Raw genomic sequence first — 21,603 nt, 5'->3', positions numbered from 1 at the left:
AAAATTAAATCTAAATGTGTAAGTGACCAGTTTGGGGTTGCTTAGCAATTGTTGCGCACCTTATTGGGTTCATTTCAGAGCCTAATTTGATAATCTAAACTGTTCACATTTTAAAAGGTATCGAGTAGAATATACATGTAAAAAATCACGTCAATCGAATATTATTATCTCTTTCATCAAATCACATTTGCATTGAGTTTTATATTTCCAATTACATTTATCTTTTTTTTTTTATAAATAGAAATGTTATTTGATGAAAATGTCAACGATATCCAATTGAAGTGATTTTTTATCGGTATATTCTACTCAATACCTTCTCAAATGTGAATGGTTCAGATTATTGAATTATGCCTTGAAATGGGCCCAATAAGGCGCGCAACAGTTGCTGCTGTGCACCCTGCGCAGCAGTAACCCCAAACTCGTAAGTGATTATCATTTTGTGTAATTTTTATTTTAATGAGACATTTGGGCTTGTAAGAAAAAATGAAGGGCTAAATAATTCATAAGATCATATTTTGAGATTTATATCCCTAAAATTGACAATTAATGATATTTTTAGTGATAAATTTTTTAGCAGTTGCTAAAAAAATAACCATTAATAATACTTTTTATGAAAACACCGCTAAAAAAATAAAATAAAATAAAATTTTATCATAATAATGCAAAGTAAACAAGACTTTTTGATGCATCAAAAAATCAAAAGGACTTGTTAATGCACCCATCTTTCTAATAGAAATTTTCATTCACTTAGGCCTTGTTTGGGAACAGATTATTTTAGTAATTTTTTTACTTTTTACAAAATGATGTGCAGAAAAATAGAGAGAATGATGTGATAATTTATAGTGACTTTTTAACTTTTTACGAAAAGATGTGCAAAAAAATAGAGAGTATGATGTGACAAATTATAATGACTTTTTAGTTAAAATGTATAGTTGATAAACGAAACCTTACGATCCAATCAATTGGAAGAGACTTATTAGTTGTTTGGGATGTATTATATAAGTGTACTTTTTGACTTTTTTGTTAAAAAAATAGAGAAAAAAATGTATGTTTGGGATGACTTTTTGACTTTTTATGAAAAGATGTGTAATAAAATATTATAGTAAAATCAAAATGACCATTTTACCCTTTTGACCTTTTCACTTTTAACTTTTTGACTTTTTGGGTAGTTGAATTTAAAGGGCAAAGTAATAATTTTGCCCTAGTGGCTTCCCCTACAAGCTACCCTTGAATAGTATAGACTTTTTAACTTTTTAGTAACTTTTTGACTTTTTAACTTTTTTAATTTATCCCAAACAAGACTTCAATAAATTCATTTTCAAGAGCAAACCTTCCCAAAAGCAGAGCGTAGAAGTCTTTGTTATACTGCACTCTTCTATAGCCCTGTTTGGTAGAGCTGTGGGAAAGTACTTATAGCTTATGTCTAAACAGCTTATAGCTTATAACTTTCAGCTTAAGCTGATTTTCAGCTTATTCTTAAAGCATCTCCTGCCCCACTCAAAGAATAAGCTGATTTCTGACTTCCACAAAGCTATAAGCTATAAGTTATAAGCTAAACCAAACACATCAAAATAGCTTAAATTAAGCTGAAAGTTGAAATAAGCTGTAAATAATTTCTGCCAAACAGGCACTATATCATTGTCATATTTGTCTTAAAATCGACTATTTTAATTTGAAAAAAAAAAAAATCAAATATGATCTAATTATTTTAATTTTTTATATGAATATTATGTTCGATAAATTTATAAGATAAATAATTTAGATCACCTAATTTAACCCAAAATAGACCCACCACACCCTATAACATTTGTCTAGTGAATAGCAAACTAGAAAAAATTCAATTTTGGTATGTGTAAATGATCTCAATCACAGAAGAACATATTCACATTTCTACAAAATATAAAGCTAGGCCTACATTAATAGCTGATATGGTCAAGACTATATCTAAGAAAGTTTAACCGTTTACGGCTTCTTTTTCTCTTACTAGTTATTTTACTTCTTGACCCTTAAAAAATTATAATAATAAATATTTTTAAGGAAAATTATCAGTATATTTTAATAGTCCTATCAAAAGTTGATCCTATTAGAATCGTTGCTAAAAAAAAAGCTTTTTGTAATGATATTATGAATGTGTCACTAAAAACTAATAATTAGTGATATTTTTCATAATAATTCTTTAAATCTGTCATTAAAAATTGATAATTAATAACAAAGTCAATAATTATTATAAAATTTAAGTTCTCATATTAAGGCTCGTGTGTATAATCTCTATATTTTTAACTGTGTATTATTTAAAATGACTTGCTATATATCTTTTCATTGATCATGGTACATTTTGGGGTGTGAAGCACTATAATAGCATAGTGTAGTTCGTGCTTAAATGTTAATTGACTGGCACACGTGTATGGTTTATGCATATTTCTTGTGTGATCAATAATCACTTGAACGTGAATGAGACAATTAAAAGTGGTACGTAGTACTATATTGAGCAGATAGAAAAAGTACCACTTTCTTGGTGATGCAATTTATTTGACGAGAAGTTATTCATTGGTGCTTGAGTATTATTAGATGGTGTTTTAATAGTATTGTAATTGGTAATAGAGAGTAAATTCATAATTTTGTGTTGATTAATTAAAAAATATAAAGAAACATAATAATTTCTGATCGGTGAAAAGTACGATCACGTAGCACCATTGGATCGAGTAAGGATCCTCTAGAGTGATTTTTCCCTAAAGTTTCCTAGAGTGCTACATTGTGTGGTTGAGATTTACTGGCAAGTCACATCAATTTTTCTGATGTGACTTGCCAGTAAATCTCAAGCACACAATGTAGTACTCTAGGAAACTTTAAGAAAATTTCACTCTAGAGGATCCTTGGTGCATTGGATCAATCAATAATTTTTTTTATTTGAAACACATACTTCAATTGATGTCCCTTATATATGTCACACCAGACAAATGGTTAGCCATTTACAAGTCCAAATAGTGGGCCATGGAAATATATTGGAGAAATAACACCACAGTATCAGGAATTTTTTTTTAAAAAATAAATCAATTAAAAATTATATATTTAATATGTAAAATATCATACTTTTTCATAATTCTATCAGCTTGTTTAGTTATAGTTTTAGAAAATTTTATTTTTTTATTTTTCGTATTTTAATGTTTTCAATGATTTTTTATAAATATTTTAAGCAATTTTTTTTTTTAATTTTTAGACATACCTAACATAAATAAATTTAAAAAGTATAATATTTGTAATTTTTTTTTTACAAAATACACTAAATACCAAAAAATATGAAAATTCAGTGCATTTTTTCTATTTTTATGTATTTATTAATTTTTTAAAATATTTTTCACAAATATTTTATTATTTAGATACATCTAAGTAAGGTGCATCTAAAAAAGTAAAAAAATTACTTAAAATTTAAAAAATATTCACTAAGAACAAAAAAATACGAAAAATAAAAAACTCAATTTTCAGAAAACTGAATTCAAAAAACTAAACCAAACACACTGATTAATTTTTTTTTTTTGGACCTCACTGTGATGTTATTTCTCCAAATATATATACATGCATATTCAATTTGGGTATTCCAATTGGAAAATCCAGTATGGCTTATTGTGGTCCATCTTGATAATTTGAGCAGTTGCGTATTTTGTGTAAAGACTTGGGTTCTCTTCAGTTGAGAAACTCATTTGGAGGGATTGTTGGGTCTTTGTGGGCTCACTACGGAGGCTGCTTTGATGATCTGAACCGTTTAATGTGTAGAACTCGTTCAATATCTTATTTTTGACAAAAAATTTCGTTGATCGGATATCGATAATTGTTTGATCAGATCACATTTGTGTCAACAATTTATTTTTAAAATTACATTTACCATTGACACAAATGTGATAAGATCAAGTGGATATCGATATCCGATCAACATGAGTTTTATAGAAATGAAGTATTCGACGAGTTCTACATATTGCATGGTTTGGATTATCGATGCGGGTTTTGTCACTACAACATATAAGAGTTTTAGAAACCAAATGTTTTGGTCTGTAAAAGTAAAAAATTTGTTGTAAAAAATATTTAGGGACCAATTTTCATCGTCATGAGGATAGTCGCTAAAGGTCATCCCAAAAAGTAAAATATAAGGCATTTAGCGACAAAATTTTGAAAATGTTACTAATAAATATACTTTAGGGACAAAATAATTTGGTCTAAAAAAGATAATAATTCATCACTAATGTTCAATTTTTGTTGCTAAAAATATAATAACGACACTTTTCGCAACAAAATTATTTGGTTCCTAAAAAATAATTTTATCCCTAAATTTTGATCTCTAAAACCTTAATTTTTTGTAGTTATAGTGGGCTCACAGAGGCCTAACAACTCTCTCCAATTTAATTTGAATCGGAGAGAAGCCTCTTCCTTTGTGCAAATTATTTATATAAAAAATTAAGTTGATAAAATATTGAGTCACCTGATGGAGTCACATTTATTTGAAAAATAATTAACAAATATTATGATTTTGAAAGTAGTTTGTCTATTTTTTTCTCCAAACAAAAAAGATCCGATTGAGTGGTTAATAATGTCTGATTACCTTGATTTTTGACATGCATGATCTTCTCAGAAAATCCTACCAAATGAATGATTTAAATCAGTTTAAATTATTAAAAAAAGGACCTTGTGGTGACCATTATAGTGTAAAATGGACTATCCAAATGATTATAAACCTGACCCATATAAATTATATACACAGAGAAAAGGACTAATTCCAAGCAAAACAACTTTACATACCCGGAAATTTTAATTAGAAACTATCTAGAAAAGTAAATTAATAGGTTACATTCAGTGTATGGATGTTTCACATCTCACTATAAGTTTAAATTTACGCTTTATATTAATTTATTTTTTTTATTTTTTATTTTTTGTTAGGCACCTTATACTCAAGTTTGCGATATTTTTTCATGATTGCTAGCATTTTTGATGTCAATGTTTATGGCTTAGGTGTTTAGGGTTAGTTTTTTTAGCAATTTTTTTTTCCTTTGATGAATTAAAAAAAAATTAAATAAACTTTACACAAGCGGGAAAAGTTAAAAAAATTAAAAATTTTGAAAAAATGTTCAAAAAAAAAAAGAAAAAAAAAAGAGACTTGAAAAGTAAAAGAAAAAAATTCACTAAAAACAAAAAAGATGTGACTTTTTAAACCGTGCCAAACTCACCCAAGTGAAATTAAATTTTGTTGGCATTTATCATTTACTTTTCTCAAATTCCAATTACAAAATTCAAACAGTGCTTAAGTTTACTCGTCAGAAGGACAGAAATAAAAATAACTTACTCAATTTGTTGTGACAAACAAAAAATTTGAAAGACCGCCTTATATGCGATTAGTGACAACCAAAATAAAGAGCCTTTGAGAAAGAAGTATAAATTTAGAGCGACCTACTTTTGAAAGCCCAACCTAAACTCATGCTTTTGAATCATTCCATTTGAAATGTTGATAAAGATGATGACGGTCAAAAACAGAATGCCAGGCAGTGATGTGCCAGCTAAACAAGGAGAACAAATGAAACATAACATTGAGGCCCTTTTTGTTTTTGTTTTTGTTTTTTTTTTTTAATTTATGTTGAAAACATGTCTAGTTGAGCCACTTGAAAGCCATAAATATTTGCTAGCAACTATAAAAAATTATCTCAAAAGTGGAGTGTAAGGTGTAAATTTAACACCAGAAAATTATTGAAAGTTACATATTTCATAAAAAAAAATTCATTTTTTACAGGGCTTGTCATGGACATGATGGATTCTATTATCTTCTAAATATAATAAGCTCCACATATATACATGATATTTCCTACATGATTAACGTAGGAAATAAAGTAAATACAGTGATACCTAATATTTTGTCAAATTAGTAGATACTTTTTTTTTTTTTTTTTTTTGGATCGACAAATTAGTAGATACTCTTGTAATAATGGTCCACCATAATTAGTAATTAAAAAATTTAAACATTTAAAAGGGATTTTTGGCCATAACTCCTTCATAGAGCCCCCTTTGTTTTTTTTTTGAAATGGATAAGTTATAATTTTTTGGCTGATAAACTTTGCCAAAATAAAAAAATCTTGTAAGAAGGATAAAAATTTTCAGATTTATATTTTATGTGACAAATTCACTCCTACACACACTCTCTCTGTCTTTCTCTTCTTTCTCTCCATCAATTTGTCATCTCTCTCTCTCCACTCTTTCTTTTTCTATCTCTTTCTAAGAGCTCTTACCAGCATCACCACCACCACCACCACCACTACCACCATCTACACCACAACCACCACGACTATCATTGTTTCCATTACCTCCACTGTCTCCACCAACACCGTCTCAACCACCGGCGCTGTTCGTCACCCTCACAACCACCGCCTCTACCGTTTCACCACCACCATGTCAACCACCAGGGCCATTCGATGTCACTATACCACGGGCAACCACCATCGTCATCCTTAGTGTCCAAGACCTCGGATCTGAGATTGACAACCTCAAATTTGAGATCTATCATCTCAGATCTATATTCTCTCTCTCTTTTTCTCTTTGTCTCCTCATCATGCTCTATTTTTCAGACAGTAAAATTTTATTCTGATTTGAACTAGATCTAAAGCAATATATGTGCTCTCTCTATCTCTCTATTTTTTTCTTTGGTATGTTCTTTGTTTTTGTTTGACAGAATGAGAGTAAAATTTTACTTTAATATGTGCTCTGATTTTGTTTGACATAATGAGAGTAAAATTTTACTCTAATATGTGCTTTGTTTTTGTTTGATAAAATGAGAGTAAAATTATACTCTGATGTTATGTGTTCTATTTTTTTTTTGGATACAATGACAGTAAAATTTTACTCTATTTTGTGTATTTCTGTTATTTGTTTTCAGAGCAACGAGTTCAAGCGATGAAACAGAGTAAGGGAGACAAACCGTTCTATTGTTTGATATTTGCTCATTTATATGGAAGGGTTTTTGAATTTTTACTATATTTTTTTTATTTGAGGAATTTATGAAACTATGGGAGGGGCTTTCACCAAAAATCACACATTTATTTAAAATGCTATTCTAAAACGCTAACATAAAAGAATTCTATTGTACAAACTAATAACTATTCACCACCAAAAAGTTTAGAGCCAGATATTAACGATTGAAACAAGCCATAACAATGATAATATCCTCCAAAAAATAAAACAAAATTAAGATTAAAAAAAAAAAAAAAAAATCACCGTGTAACCAAACAAACTGAAGTTCATAAACACAATTCCACTGCATGCAATGCCAAAAAAACACTAAACAATTTCAGTCTGCACAGATTGTTCATCATCATCTCCTTCTCCGTCATTCTCCCTTGAGATCTCTTCCAGCGATTTTCCATTCGATTCCGGCACCAAGAAAGTAAAGAAAAACCCAAGAACATTAATCCCACCAAGCACCATTAGAGCATTTCTCATCCCAATCCCAGGTGGGTACCCTGCGTCAGTCTTCGATTTATCTTGACTCTGTGATGCATACAAAAACCCGAAAGCCCCGACAATCGCGCCGGCTTTCCCAGCGGCCGCTGAAATTCCATGACAAGTAGAGCGAAACCGAGCAGGAAAGATCTCCGCGGGCATAATAAAAGTAGTGCTATTAGGCCCGAAATTGGCAAAGAAGAAAGTGAGAGCATACATAGCAAGAAACCCTATGTTGTTCTTCTTTAAAGTCCAGTGATGGTATGGAATTGCCAGTGCAAACATGAAAACTGTCATGAAGAAAAACCCGAGTAATTGGATTGTGAATCGACCAATGTGATCGATGAGGGCGACGGTGAACCAGTATCCTGGGACTGTGCCGCATAATGCGATGAAGAATTGGGATTTTGCTATTGTGTAGAGCTCATCGAGGGCAGACATGGTTTGCGCTGGCGGAAGCCAACCCACAGAGCTAAATATGTCTTTTTGGGATAAGTTTTGGCTGTAGTATGCAATGTCTAGCAAGAACCATGTGGTTGTTGTCCCCAACAAGTGCAATCCATGGCGGCGAAGAAATTGTTTCGAAAAAAGGCCGAAACTATTGCTACTTCTTTTCCTACTGTTTTGCCTTTCAATCTTCTCTAAATGTATTTCCATGTTCAATACTTTTGACATGTCTTCGCAAGCTTTTTGACTGTTCTTGGCCACCAAGGCTGTGTAACGGGGCGTTTCCGGCATCTTCATCCTGTAATAATAGGTTAAAGCTGCCGGAAGCGCACCAACCATGAGAATAATCCTCCATACGTAGTCCGCCTCAGGCACGGTGGACCTCACTGGGTTCACCGCGTATGATGGAGCATGATATAGAGATCGAAATAAGGCCGATACGGCCATAGCTACGACACCACCAGAGATAATTCCGAACCCTTGCATGGCAAAAACAGCCGCAATAAATGCGCCACGTGTCTTTTTATTGGAATACTCCGCCATGATGGTGGCGGACAGAGGGTAGTCGCCGCCAATTCCAAACCCTAGCCAAAACCTAAAAAAGCATAAGGTGGCCATAACGGTTCGGGGCGAGCTCCCAAACGAGAGGCCGGAAGCGATGGAACATACCACCATAAGCAAGAGGGTGATCCCGTAGACTCGCTTCCGGCCCATCTTGTCCCCGAGCCAACCGAAGAAGAGTTGACCGGCTAGGGTTCCGCAGAGTGCAACACTACTGACCGCGGCAGCAACGTTAGGGGGGAGGTTTCCGGGTTTAGGGGAGCCGTCGACGTGGTAGTAGATGCGGCCGAGGAGTTTGGTGATGAGGGAGATGCAGAAAAGATCGTAGGCATCGGTGAAGAAACCCATGCCAGCAATCACGACTGCCTTGATGTGGTACCATTGGGTTTTGGTGTTGTCTAGGAGATTGAGGACGTGTTGTTGTTGATCTTCTGCCATTGAAGAGACAATCTTGAAGCTTGGAAACCCTAAGTAAGAAAATCTGTGGAGAATTAGTGTTGGGTTTAATTTTATAGCATGGTTTTCATAGTTGGATTGGAACTCATATGTGTATAGATGTCTCTTTATTTCTACGTTTCCTTCAAAGGACGGGACGGAAAATAGGGGTTTATCATACCACGACCACTCAACTATTAAAAAATATTAGTTTACCCCTGATCTATGAATGATCAGTATCCTTTAAATATGAAAATCATATAAATATATATTTTTTAAGATAATTTAAAGAGAGTGTATGTGGTATATTTTCATATTGAGGAGATTAAAATATATGAATTCACAAATGAGAAGGGGTCTTGATAAATCTTAAGAAAATACATGAATATTGTTACTTCAACAACAAGGCATTTGATTTTTTATTTCTTTTAATTTGTAGCTTTTGGAAGAACAAAATTGGAGATAAAATTAGGGTAAACTATTATTTTCACACTCAAACTCTACTTAAATTTTCAATTGTATCATGCTTAAATTTTTAATTTTTTATATGAGCCATTCAATTTTTATAATTAAATGTATTCTACGAAAATTTAACTCTGCTACAACTTATAAATTAAGAACGAATGTCACCTGAAACAACCAGCGAGGTTCTTTATACTATTATTTTGTTAGTTTAAATCCTAAAAATTAGCTCAATTTGGAAGATTGTATTATATAATATAAGCAAAACATTGTTATTGGTTCATGGAGTCTCAAAATTCTAACTCTATTTTCATAAATTTTTGAATTAAAAAATTATAAAAATACACATGGCAAATTTTCTCTGCCTAGTTGCGTACCTGTATATTTAATTTTCTCAATTATTGAAAATTTCTTTGGGAATGAAAATTTTGGTTAAAAAACGCTTAGTACTTTTTTGTGTGTGTGCAATTTCCTCTAACATGCATAATTCTCTCTGCCACGATTGATTTATTTTGTTAAAAATAACTTAATACTCTCGTGTGTAATTTTCTCTAGCATGTTTAATTTTGTCTGCAATGTATAATTTTCTTTGGATGAGTAATTTTCTCTGACATGTTTAATTTTCTTTGCCATGTATAATTTTCTCTGGCATATTTATTCGCCCATTTATTTCTGTTTATGTGGCTACTTCAATTTTCTCTGGCTATTTTGTACTTCTATGTGTAGTTTTCTCAATTGTTGAAAATTTCTTTGTATTTTCTGTGGCTACATTTATTTATTTTATTAATTTAATGTGGAATTAATTTTTTTCTGGTATGTTTATTTGGTAGAATTTATTGTGGAATTGATTTTATCTCTTGTGGAATTGATTTTCTATTGAAAATTTCTCTGTGGCTTTTAAATTTCTCTACTCCCTTACATTTTTTAATATTCACCAACCTCTCTTTCGTTCAAATTTGATTTAAGTTCAATTCGTTCAAATTTTGGTTAAAAAACGCTTAGTACTCTCTCTTGTGTGTGTGTAATTTTCTCTAGCATATATAATTTTCTTTGCCATGTTTGATTTATTTTGTTAAAAATTACTTAACACTCTTGTGTGTGTAATTTTCTTTAGCATGCTTAATTTTGTCTGTCATGTGTAATTTTTTTTGGCATGTGCAATTTTCGCTGATATGCTTAATTTTCCCTGCCATGTGTAATTTTCTCTGACTTGTTTAATTTTATCTGACCACATTAATTTATTTTGCTTCTTTGATTTTCTTTGACTAGTTGTGTGCTTGCAACTATAATTTTCTCTAGAATTTAATTTTGACATCTTTATGCTTTCATTGTCTAGGAAATGGCAAAATGTAGTGGCAGCAGCAAAACACTAGAAATACCAAAAAAGAAACAGAAAGTCTCTGAGTCTGCTACTTATGATTTGAGATCAAAACGCAGTAGCAGCAGCAAAACACCACAAACTCCACACCAAAAAAAAAAAAGAAGTCCAAGTCCAAGAGGCAACAAACATCAAAAAGAAGACACTAACTCTAAACGTCTCAAGCTCAAAGGGAAAAAGACATATGAAGCTTCAAAGGAAGAGAGCTAATTACAACATTCAATATCGATCAAACCTCTCATCCGTTGTGTCTTTTTTTTCAAACACTTCAATTTAATTCAAACCAAGTTGTAGAGCTTCAAAAGACCCAATTTGGGTATTTGATCCAAGCTCTCACCACGGGAAGGATTGATGCAAGGAAATGTAGGAAGTCAGATGCTGATGCAGTAGTAATCATCCAATGATACAATGAAAAAGCCAAAGCATTCAAAATTGATAAGAAGAATTTGATCTTTATAACCAATGACATAACCCTGATTTTTGCCTTAGAAGGTGGTAAATGTGCCATGTCATTAAAATACTCAGAGAAACCAAACACACCATTCCTAAGGGGAAGATTCCCAAAAGAAACAAGACTAACTGGTCCTGTATTGAAAAAGGCATTTATTAAAGCAATGAAATGGAAGCAACCAAATAGCTTCAAAGACGTAGCGATCATTGTTACCTTGTACTTGTGTTTCTCCCTGTTTTTTGCAACAAGTGAAAACTCAATAAGGTGGGTTTTTATCAAGTATGTGGAACCGCTTGAATCAATGAAGAAGTATGCTTGACCAAAAGCAATAACAACAACATAGATCGATTCTATAAGAGCATTGCACAAAACTTCAGAGAAAGTTACGGGGTGTGTCATTGCATTACTGGTAAGTAGAATTTTCATTTACATTTACACTTATGATACTTACAAATTTGTGTATTTAGTAAAATTTAAATATTTCAATTTCCATCACAGTATTGGCTATGCGAATATGCAACTATCATCAATTGGGAAGACAGTGACAACCGAATTTCCAAGATGTGCCAAGTGGAACATACAAAGCTTGACCAAACAGTTGCAGAAGATGCCAATCCAATCTCTTGCACCTCGACATGTTAGACTTCTATTGCCACTCAAGTCTTAGTGAAATTTCAATATTTTTCTGACCACTGGTTTGTTTCCTTGTGATGAATTTTTATATGAAATCACAATGTCTCTGACCACAATTATAATCACATTAACTTATGTGCCTTAATTGATTGAGATGAATTTTCTCCGGGAGTTCAATTTATATTGCTTGTTTGATTATCACTCGTTCATTTATGTCATTGTTATCAAATTTCTCTAACCACAATTATAATAACATTAACTTAGGTGCCTTGATTGATTTCTTCTGATACTTAAATTTTCTCTCATTGTGTATAATTTTCCCTATGAAATGAATTTTCTCAGGCATCACAGTTTTCTCTAGATATGGATTTACTTTAGTTTATGTGCTTTGCTTGATCTTGTTGAACTTAGTAGTTTGGTTGAGAAAAATTTCTCTGAAATTCTTTTCCATTAGTTTGATTGAGATGAATTTTATTTGGCATTTGGTTGATGTTGTTTGAATTTTTCTCTCAGTGAAATTTTAATATTTCTCTAATAAAAAACCCTCATATTACAGGTATATAAAGAGGAGCTAATTAAAAACCCATTAGAAGAGTTTTTGTCTTGGTAAAAACAACAAGAAAGAAGCAAAAAAAAAAAAAAGCATTGGCTAAATTCAAGCAGACACTAGAAGATTCATTTGAAGAACAACGAGGGAATGAAGAAAGAGAAACCAATATAATGAAGAAGAACAAGAAGCAAGCAATGGAGAAGAAGAAGAAAGTTGTGCAGGAGAGGAAACTAGAAAAGAAAATGAAGAAGTATAATGCAAAGAAGAAGATGAAGGCAAAGAAAAAGAAGATGAAGGTACCGAATCTGAAGAAGAAGAATAGAATAATGAGGAAATGGATAAAGAAGAAAACAATGAGCGCATGAACCAACATCATAATAGCATTTGTGGCTCGACAATGCAACAGTCTCAAGAATCTGAGCAATCAAACGATGTTCAAATTACTAATCTACATGAAAGACTAAAGACACTTTCTAACTCCAAAATAGAAGAAGCGAAACTTGGAATCAATTACTTGAAGATAATGACACTGCCATAAGAACCTTAACATAAAAAAATTCAGAGCTTTAAGAAAGAGAAAGAACAAACCAACTGAGACTAATGATGTTGGAGGTTGAAAAAGAAGATAATGAAAAAACAATGCAACATTTGAGGGATTTAATTTCAGAGCTTGAAATTGAAAATACTAGATTGCATGAACAAATTCAAGAACTATTTGTCCAGCTAGCAACACAACCTTACCGGATACCAAAACAAGTTCACCCCCAAGGTCAATGAAAATCTTGAACCACAAAAAGTTATATTATTGTGTCAACATAATTCAAAGAAATTTCTATTTACTAAATTTTCATTGTGAAACAGTTGGAACGGTTGGAACGGAAGTGCAAGAGACAAACCAACAAGTGCAACAAGTGCAAGAGGCAAACCAACAACAAGAACCACACAAGGACAAAGAAAAGGGTAATTTTCTCTGGAATTTAAATTTCTTCGACCACATTAGTTTGACCACTTTGATTTTTGCGGCTTGTTTGTTTTTCTTTGTCTATTTGCTTCCATATGTGTGCAATTTTCTCTAAATTTTGTAGTTTTTCTGACCATGTTGATTTTTGGGGCTTGTTTGATTTTCACTGTGTACAGTTGGAAACCAAGTGTAACAACAACCAAGAGTCCAAGAAGAAAGAGTGGCAGATAAATAACAAGCAAAACCAAAAACAAAAGTCTATGGTAACTAAAAAATATTGAATTAAATAAATTTTCATATTGAAATATGATTCTGTTACTTTAGAAAAAAATATGTTTTACTGAAATTTCACTGTCTTGCTAAATTGAAAAAAAGATCCTACATCAATGATAAAGAATTTAAAGGCAAAGAAAAGGAAAGGAAAGCAAGACCCGGACTTCAAATATCCTAGAGTTGTAAAGATCACTAGAGGTTCAAAGCAAGATGCAAAGCCAATAGAGCAAACCACCAAAGATGATGAAATTTTGATGTCGATGACTATGTCTTGCCTCAACTGACAAACTTAAGAAAATCTTGGATTTTTCCATTAAGTCTACCAGTTACAAAATTGGTTAAAGAACATGTTAAAGATATTTTGCAGCACATATCGAACGTGTTTGGACTAGAATAAATATAACAATTAAAATAGAAGATACCAAACAAAATTTACTAACTTAGATTGCATTAACAACTGTTAAATCTCTTCTTTGTCATCTTGTAGGGCTTTTATCTGGACAAGTGAGTTGAATATCATTTATTTTGAAGATATCAAAAACCTAATAAAGGAAAAAGAAATTGCCAACAATGTAAGTTTTTCGTTAAATTTCTCTGTCATGTTCCATAAGCCTTTATAAAATAATGTTACAATTATAAATGATATTTTCAGGCCATTGATGGTTATGGAGAGAGACTCTTTGCTGACCAAAGTTGAAAACGACAATAAGCAATTTCATTTTTTTCCCACATGCATGGGCTTGGTATGTTGTTACTATTTTATTTGATTTTTTCTGGAATTTACTACTCTTTTATTTGGTATGTTACTACTTTTTTATTTGATTTTCTTTGAAATTTACTTACTACTTTCTCCTTTTGAGCTACTTCTTGAAGCCAATTGTGTGACTTGTCTAATTTTCTTTGGCTAGTTGTGTGCATGTCTTAAAATTTCTCTGCTACTTCTGTGTGTATATTACAGAAATTTTCCATCATGTCAAATTTCTTTGACCATTGTTTGATTTTCTCTAACCATAGAACTTCATCAAGAATCTCATTGCTTGATAAACATCTTGAACCTGCGTGGAGGAATTACAGGTTCCTCCATTTCCCAATAAATAGCGGTGGCAATGAGAAGTCAACCAATGGAAATCATTAGAACTTACTCGTCTTGGACAAAAAACACAATTTACGGAGGTTCTACAACTCTGTGAGGGCAAGAAGAGATGATGCACATGACAAATGTCTCAAAGATGCAAAATAATTGGTAACGAGTGCAAATTTCTCTTATCCATCATGTTGTTTATGTGATGATAATGTTGTTGAATTATGAAAGTGAAGTTTATCTATTTGTGGTTGAATTAGGGTCATAACATGTTTGTGCTTATTAAGTTTACTTGTTTGTCATTTGCTTGTGAAAATTATTTTTGAGTTGTCACTTAATATTGTCATTTGCCCTCATTAACCTCACTTTTGCTGCTGTCAAAATTTTCATTCCCAATTGGTTAGTCAACACTCTAGTTGTTGTTGAATGCAGTTTGGATTTTTCAAGTTTACACTAACATGTTACCCTCTAGTTGTTATTTGAAATTTCTGCTGGGAAAATTTTCATTCACAATTTTTGTTGCTTGTCCTAGTTGTGTCCTTGTGCTTGTATATGCAATTTTCTCTAGCATCTGAAATTTCTCTGTCCAGGATAGACATCCATTAATTTGTGTCTGTAAATTTCTCTGTTATTCGAAAATTATCTAGCTCATCACATTTTGTTGGTTGCCCCAGTTATGTCCTTGTGCTTGTGTATGTAATTTCTTTAGGATCTGAAATTTCTCTAGTCAGGATAGACTCTCATTAATTTGTGTCTTTGCGTCTCTTTTATTTGAAAATTATCCAGCTAATCACATGCACACAATTCACATAATTAATATCCTTTTTGTAGCAAGATTATGTAGAGAAGTTTTTGAAAGCATGTCATGAAAGAGAGGTGCAATCACAGCCCTCATTCAGATTAATCGACTCACAAAGCACAAATTATTACTTTGTATATGTTGAGAATGCTCCACAACAAGCTAATGATTCGTAAGTTTCATACAACATCTACAAATGACATAATTTAATTTGCATGTTTCTCAAAACTAACTATACCTATAATTTGCATGCAGTGTGGATTGTGGCATCTTTGTATGCTACATAATGAGACAATACATCAACTATGAACTTATCAACTCAATATTGTCAACATAAGATATAATGTTAATAAGGGTAGAAATCATAGAGAGATTTGCAACCGAAGTTGATCGGTCATAGACAGAACCAATTGAAATACCATCAGAAGAAGTACAAAAAGTAGAGTAGTGAAAGAACACTAGTGAAAGGATGACTAACTAGTAATTGACCAATATAATTAGGAATAACCCTTCAATATTTTTTTTGTTATATTGAAGGAATGATAATGGTTGATATACATGTATATATCCTTTTTTTGACTAATGTAAACTTCAAAATTTCATTGCTATCAATGGTTAAATATATTTTTTCATAATGCATGCTAAGTGATGATTATCAACACAATGTACACAGAGAAAATTATATTTGTAAAGAAATTTCTCTGGTTTGAAATTATCAGAATTTCACAAAGAAAATTCTAGTAATAGAGAAATTTATCTTGTATGATGTAAAAAGGGTGCTTATTTGATCATGTAATTTGTAGTGCATTGTGTTGGTACAAAACAATGCACAAAGTAATTCATACCATCCAATTTTCTCTGTTATTGAAAAATTTCTTTGGATGGATTTGACTAGTATTATAAACACACTGCCCAAATTATTTTTTGCACTGATCCATAAATTATAGAGAAAATTCAGAAAAAGTTTAGAGAAAATTACTAAATACAATGCACAACAGACACATTGGGTGTGTTTGGTTTGTGTTTTGAGATAAATTTTCAAACAAAATTTTAGAGAGAGAGTTTAGAAATTTTTTTGGTTTGTTTGGTTGTATATTTTGAAAATTGTTTTGGAGTTTGGGAGTTTGGGAGGATTTGATATTTTGTTGTAATTGAGTAGATGTGTATGAGATAAAAAGTGATTGAGAATGAGAGATGAAAGAGAAAAAGTAATTGATTCATGTGTAGGGAACAAAAAGTGATTTCAATTTTTTTTTCAAAAAATTTGAACAAAACAAAATTTTGAAATTTTTTCTCAAAAATTATATATTGAGATACAAACCAAATAAGCCTATTATTTTTGTAATAAGATCCATACGCATACAAATTTTTCTCTATTAACCAACATCGAAAAATGCAACATAAATTCCTCTAACATCTTCAAATGTATTATTCAATCAATAAAATGTAATCTAAACAATTGTAGATACCCTATTTTGAATGTCCTTAAGACTTGGGCGCCTCAAGTTAGACACTCGATGATGAGTTGTTACATTGTACAATGGTTCTATTCTTTAGTAAAAGGCTTTAATTTTCAAGCTTCAGGACCTAAACCTTATACCTCATTTGAACCAAAACCTATTTTTTTTTCTAGCATGACCACTCAAAGGCCTGTTGGCCAACAAGTGGCCGGTAAACCATTTTTGGTTGGCCAGCAATCCACCTTCATGGCCGGCTGGCCATGTCTAGTGGCGAGCAGATATTTTTTGTTGCCAACTGTCCCCATGTGCATGTCTTGCACTAACTGGCTCAATACAAATATTTCTGGTGTGAGATAGTGTTTTTCTATAAATAGTTGACCACCCCTCATGATTTGCGGTTAGAAAATTTTCCAAAGAGCCTATAGCTTGCCAAACACTCTTCCTCTCTCTCTTGAAATATACATACACTATCCATACACTTCCTAAGCCTAAACTAAAGGCCTCTTGCTGAGATTATTGAACACAAATTTCAGCTCTTGAGAGTCATCACCTTGTGGTTTGTGAACTAAAGAGCATCCCCCTCTTCAAGAGGTATAATCTTTACCATCTTTTGCCTTGCTCACACTACTCTTTTCTTCTCTTTTTATTGTTGTTTATACACTATTTTGGATTGGTTTTAAGTGCTAAAACTTGTGATTTAAAAGCTACCAAAGGTGGATGGGTTAACCACCATTTTTTGAACCTTATCCCATAGTTTATATCCTTGTTCTTCCCACTTGTTTCTTTGCTTTTAGCTACTATTTTTTAGAGTCTTCAGAGGTTAAAATATGTGATTTAAAGGTCCAAAAAGTAGATAGGTTAGCCACCATTCCTTAGACTTGCTTCTTAGCTTTGTTCTCTTCCATTTTTGTCTATATTTTCCACCATTTTCAAAATGATTTCAGCACTATTTTCTTAGTTTTTGGGGATGTTTTAGTTGTTTGTTTAATTTATGCTTTGAATACTATGCTTGTGGTATGGTAAGTCCTCATAGATTTGAGTGTATAGACTATAGCCACTAATCCATTTGAGTTGATAGCTTTATTTCCATATCTTTCATATTTGGTCTCACTTTTGTAATTATCACCTTTGCATAATCATCTCTGCAACCTCCCTCCATTCTTTGTTTATTTTGATTAAAGAGTCGTGTTTAACAAAAGGTTGTTGTTCAAGCATAAGAAAGAGACTTTCTATGCTTAATGGTTTAATCTCTTCGGAGGTTCATTACTAAGGCATTACATCTTTCTCATGCTAAGCACAACCTCTTGTTTGTCACTTCTCTTTATCGCCGGTGCATTTACTTTGAAGGGATTAACTTTTTAGTTAGACCCTTGGAAATCATCGAGGAAAGTGTCATTATAACTTATTATCAAGTTTGGATTGAGAGTCATTATTGCTCATTTTGGGTTTGATTAGTCATTATCGCTCTCTTTGAGTTTGACAAGTCATTATCGCTCATTTTGGGTTTGACTTAGAATTCATTATTGCTTGTAAATGAGTTTGACTCTTCCTTTGTAATTTTTCCCATAGAAAAGGACTTGAAAGTTCATTTCTCGGGTTAAGTTAATGTTTGATACTCTTTTTTTTCTTTTGGACTTAGTGGACGTAATTATCACTTTTGGACAAAAATGAATAAAAGATAAGCAATGGAAATGTAATAAAAAAAAAAGACAGGTAAAAAGGATAATAAAATTGAGTTGGATTTAATCAAAAATTATATTGAACCAATTGCTTCTTGACTCATTACATACTCTTTAGTGATGTTCAATGATTCAAGAAGCAATGTCTGCTCTTTTCCTTGAGGTAACTCAATGATAGGGAAGAGGTGTTGTTGGTATTTCATTTCCATTTATTGAGCTTTTGTCCTATCGGTTCACAGATAATCACGCAACAAATGTGCGAATACTAATGATTTGTGAATTGAATCTACTCCTCCCTTGATCATCTTCATGATAGGGAAGGGCAGAGAGGATAAACATCTCCTAGAAACACTTTGTTTTTGTTCTGTTTCAGTTCTGTGGCAGCACGGCAGTTTCCAAAAATAGTGGTCGGCCGACCACCAGTCTGTACGGCCGACCACTTTCCAAGGCTGGCTGGCTGGCCACCTTTTGTTGTATAGGCAGTGGCATTTTTGTGGCAGAACAGAGCAGAAACCGAGGCAAAAATAGATTAATTTTCTAACTGCAAACAGAATAGAATCTAGTAGCAAACAGAGAGGTTTCCGAGAGGATGTTCTCGATTGCGCGCATGTGGCTTCTGGTCTCCTAGTCGTTTAAATTAGTGCTTTAATAATTAGTATGTTGTAATTAATTAGTTGATTTCATTCGCTAATGTAGTTTATTCGTTTGGTGTTGTAATAATTAGCTTAATTAGGGCATTCATTTAGACCCTCTTGTGCGAGGACAAATTTGTAACACTTGTAATATTATGTATGTCTTCCCACCTCCATTCTTTCTCCCTTTTATTTACTTGCTTACGATGGTTGCATGTAGTATCAAATTTTGATTTCATATCATTACCATGTGTTGTATCCATGTTTGTATGCATTAGGTTCGATTCATCACTCTAACATTGTTGTCATTTATTACTTACTTGAATATGTGCACTACCGCATGCTTTGAGTTGCTTCACATGACATGTTAAAAACCGAACGTCGTAGTTGTATTTTGTATGTGTTTTAGTAGTCACTTTGCATATTAATTATTTTATTTCCTTTGGCTTGCCTCGGAGTACTAGGTAAGCATTTCTTGCTTTAGCATATCGCATGTGTGTTTGTGTTGCCATATCAATGCATATTCACCATGAGGCTAAGTGTTTATTTGATATATCTTTTGAATGCTTGCGGATGAAGGCTATTTCACTTAAGTTGGGATGATTTTGATTAATGTACATACGAGCTCGCCATTTTCAAGCAGTACATTCAAAATTCTTTTTCAAATCAACATGAAATCGAAACATTCCAAAGTGGGAGAAATAGTGTATACTTGTGTGCCTCACATAGTAATGTTAACATAATAATCAGAATGAGAGCATATAATGTATATACAAATCACATCATGATTAGTAGAGGCTGATCTTTGATCAGGTGAGTGGGGTGCTCAATTCATGACCTTTCCCTTTCATACCTAAATTCCCGAGTCGAGACACTTTGGTTATGACGGACAAGTGGCCTTTGGCACGAGTCAAGGGTTTTTAAAATTTCACAAAAATATTTAGGTGGTGACTTTGAAATCTGGTAATGCAGTCCATATTTGGCATCTCTGATGATAAATGAATTTTTTAAGATTTGCTGGATTTGGGACTCTCAATTGTGTTTTCTATTTTATATTGCACTTGTGAAATCAGATTTAAAACTACGAGAGTTCGAACTGTAGGACTATCGTATCCGAGGAGACTAAACCCCTCCGAGGAGCACGAAAAGCAAGCTACAACAATTAAAACTGATGGATATGCTTAACTATTTAATAAAGGTTCCTTGCATGTCCTCTTATTATGGCGACCAATACTCCCACATCGACTACACTTGATCACCTTTTTAAACTCTCCAATAAAAGTAGTTCTGTTCTTCTTCGGCCTCCCAGTTGGTCTCTTACTCAATGGAGGTAAAATCACAGCATCATTAATGGTATAAACAAGTTTTTCAACAGTTGGAACTAGGCCAATAAAAAATGAGTATGCTTGACGACACATATCAACATGAAAAAATAGTTCAATGAATTTATTCAAATTCTTTCCACTCCTAAAAATTGTGGTAACAACATGTTGACATGGATACATATTTATTTTTCATTTTCAACATGAACAAGTTTTCAAACCAAGATCAACCATAACCAAAGGAAAACAATGCACTTCAAACACATTATCAGATGATAAACTTACATTCCATGTCCTCCCATCTATGAAAGCCTTCTCCAACACACTATCCATACGAGGACAATGAACTTTATTCCATTTACTAGAAAGTAGCCTCCTATCAGACCTCATATTCATGATTTGCAACCGTATCATGTCCATCAAAATTGTTATTGGCAAGTGCTGAGCTTCTCGTATCCATGAATTCAATAACTCAGCAACATTTGAATACATTTCGCCATAATGTTTCCCCTCAAAATATACATCACTCCAATTTTCATATGGTAAACTTCTTAAGAAAACACTCACAATGTGTCCTCCCTCACTTTTTAATTCATTTAACTTGAAATGGAACGACGCCTTTGTTGGAGCATATGCACATTCTGAAAACTTGGACATGATCGTCTCTCTAACCAAATATGTGTTTCCACATGATAACCTATCCCTCAAATTTCTTTTGAGATGTTCAAGACAAAATGCATGATAGCAATTAGGGAGAAACCTTACAATTCCTTCCACAATACCACAATGTCGATCTAATATGAAACTTATCACCCTCTCTGGTCCCAATAATTGACACAAATGTTCAAGGAACCAACACCAATTGTCTTTATTCTCAGCGTCAACAATGGAAAAAGCTAGAGAAAAAAACCCTACAAAACAAATAGGAACATGCATATTAGATATACATATGCAAAGAGAATTCGCACATTGAACGGAGAAAATTACAAATAGTAGCCAAATCTAGAGA

General features: G+C 32.5%; 1 protein-coding gene across 1 annotated transcript; it reads right to left on the bottom strand.

Annotated features, from left to right (window-relative positions):
* Positions 1-7,016: 7,016 nt before the first annotated feature.
* LOC114286185 (putative inorganic phosphate transporter 1-7) lies at positions 7,017-8,916 on the bottom strand. The gene has a single exon (XM_028229280.2). It carries the CDS (start codon positions 8,914-8,916, stop codon positions 7,309-7,311), a length of 1,608 nt encoding a protein of 535 aa, XP_028085081.1. The 3' UTR covers positions 7,017-7,308.
* Positions 8,917-21,603: the final 12,687 nt, after the last annotated feature.

The sequence above is a fragment of the Camellia sinensis genome, chromosome 3 (assembly GCF_055761805.1).
Source record: "Camellia sinensis isolate YWXY chromosome 3, ASM5576180v1, whole genome shotgun sequence".
Lineage (NCBI taxonomy): Eukaryota > Viridiplantae > Streptophyta > Magnoliopsida > Ericales > Theaceae > Camellia > Camellia sinensis.
This window is presented reverse-complemented; position numbering and strand designations above follow the sequence as displayed.

Coding starts and splice junctions, on each gene's coding strand:
- LOC114286185 (XM_028229280.2), bottom strand. CDS start 8,916: ATGGCAGAAGATCAACAACAACACGTCCTCAATCTCCTAGACAACACC.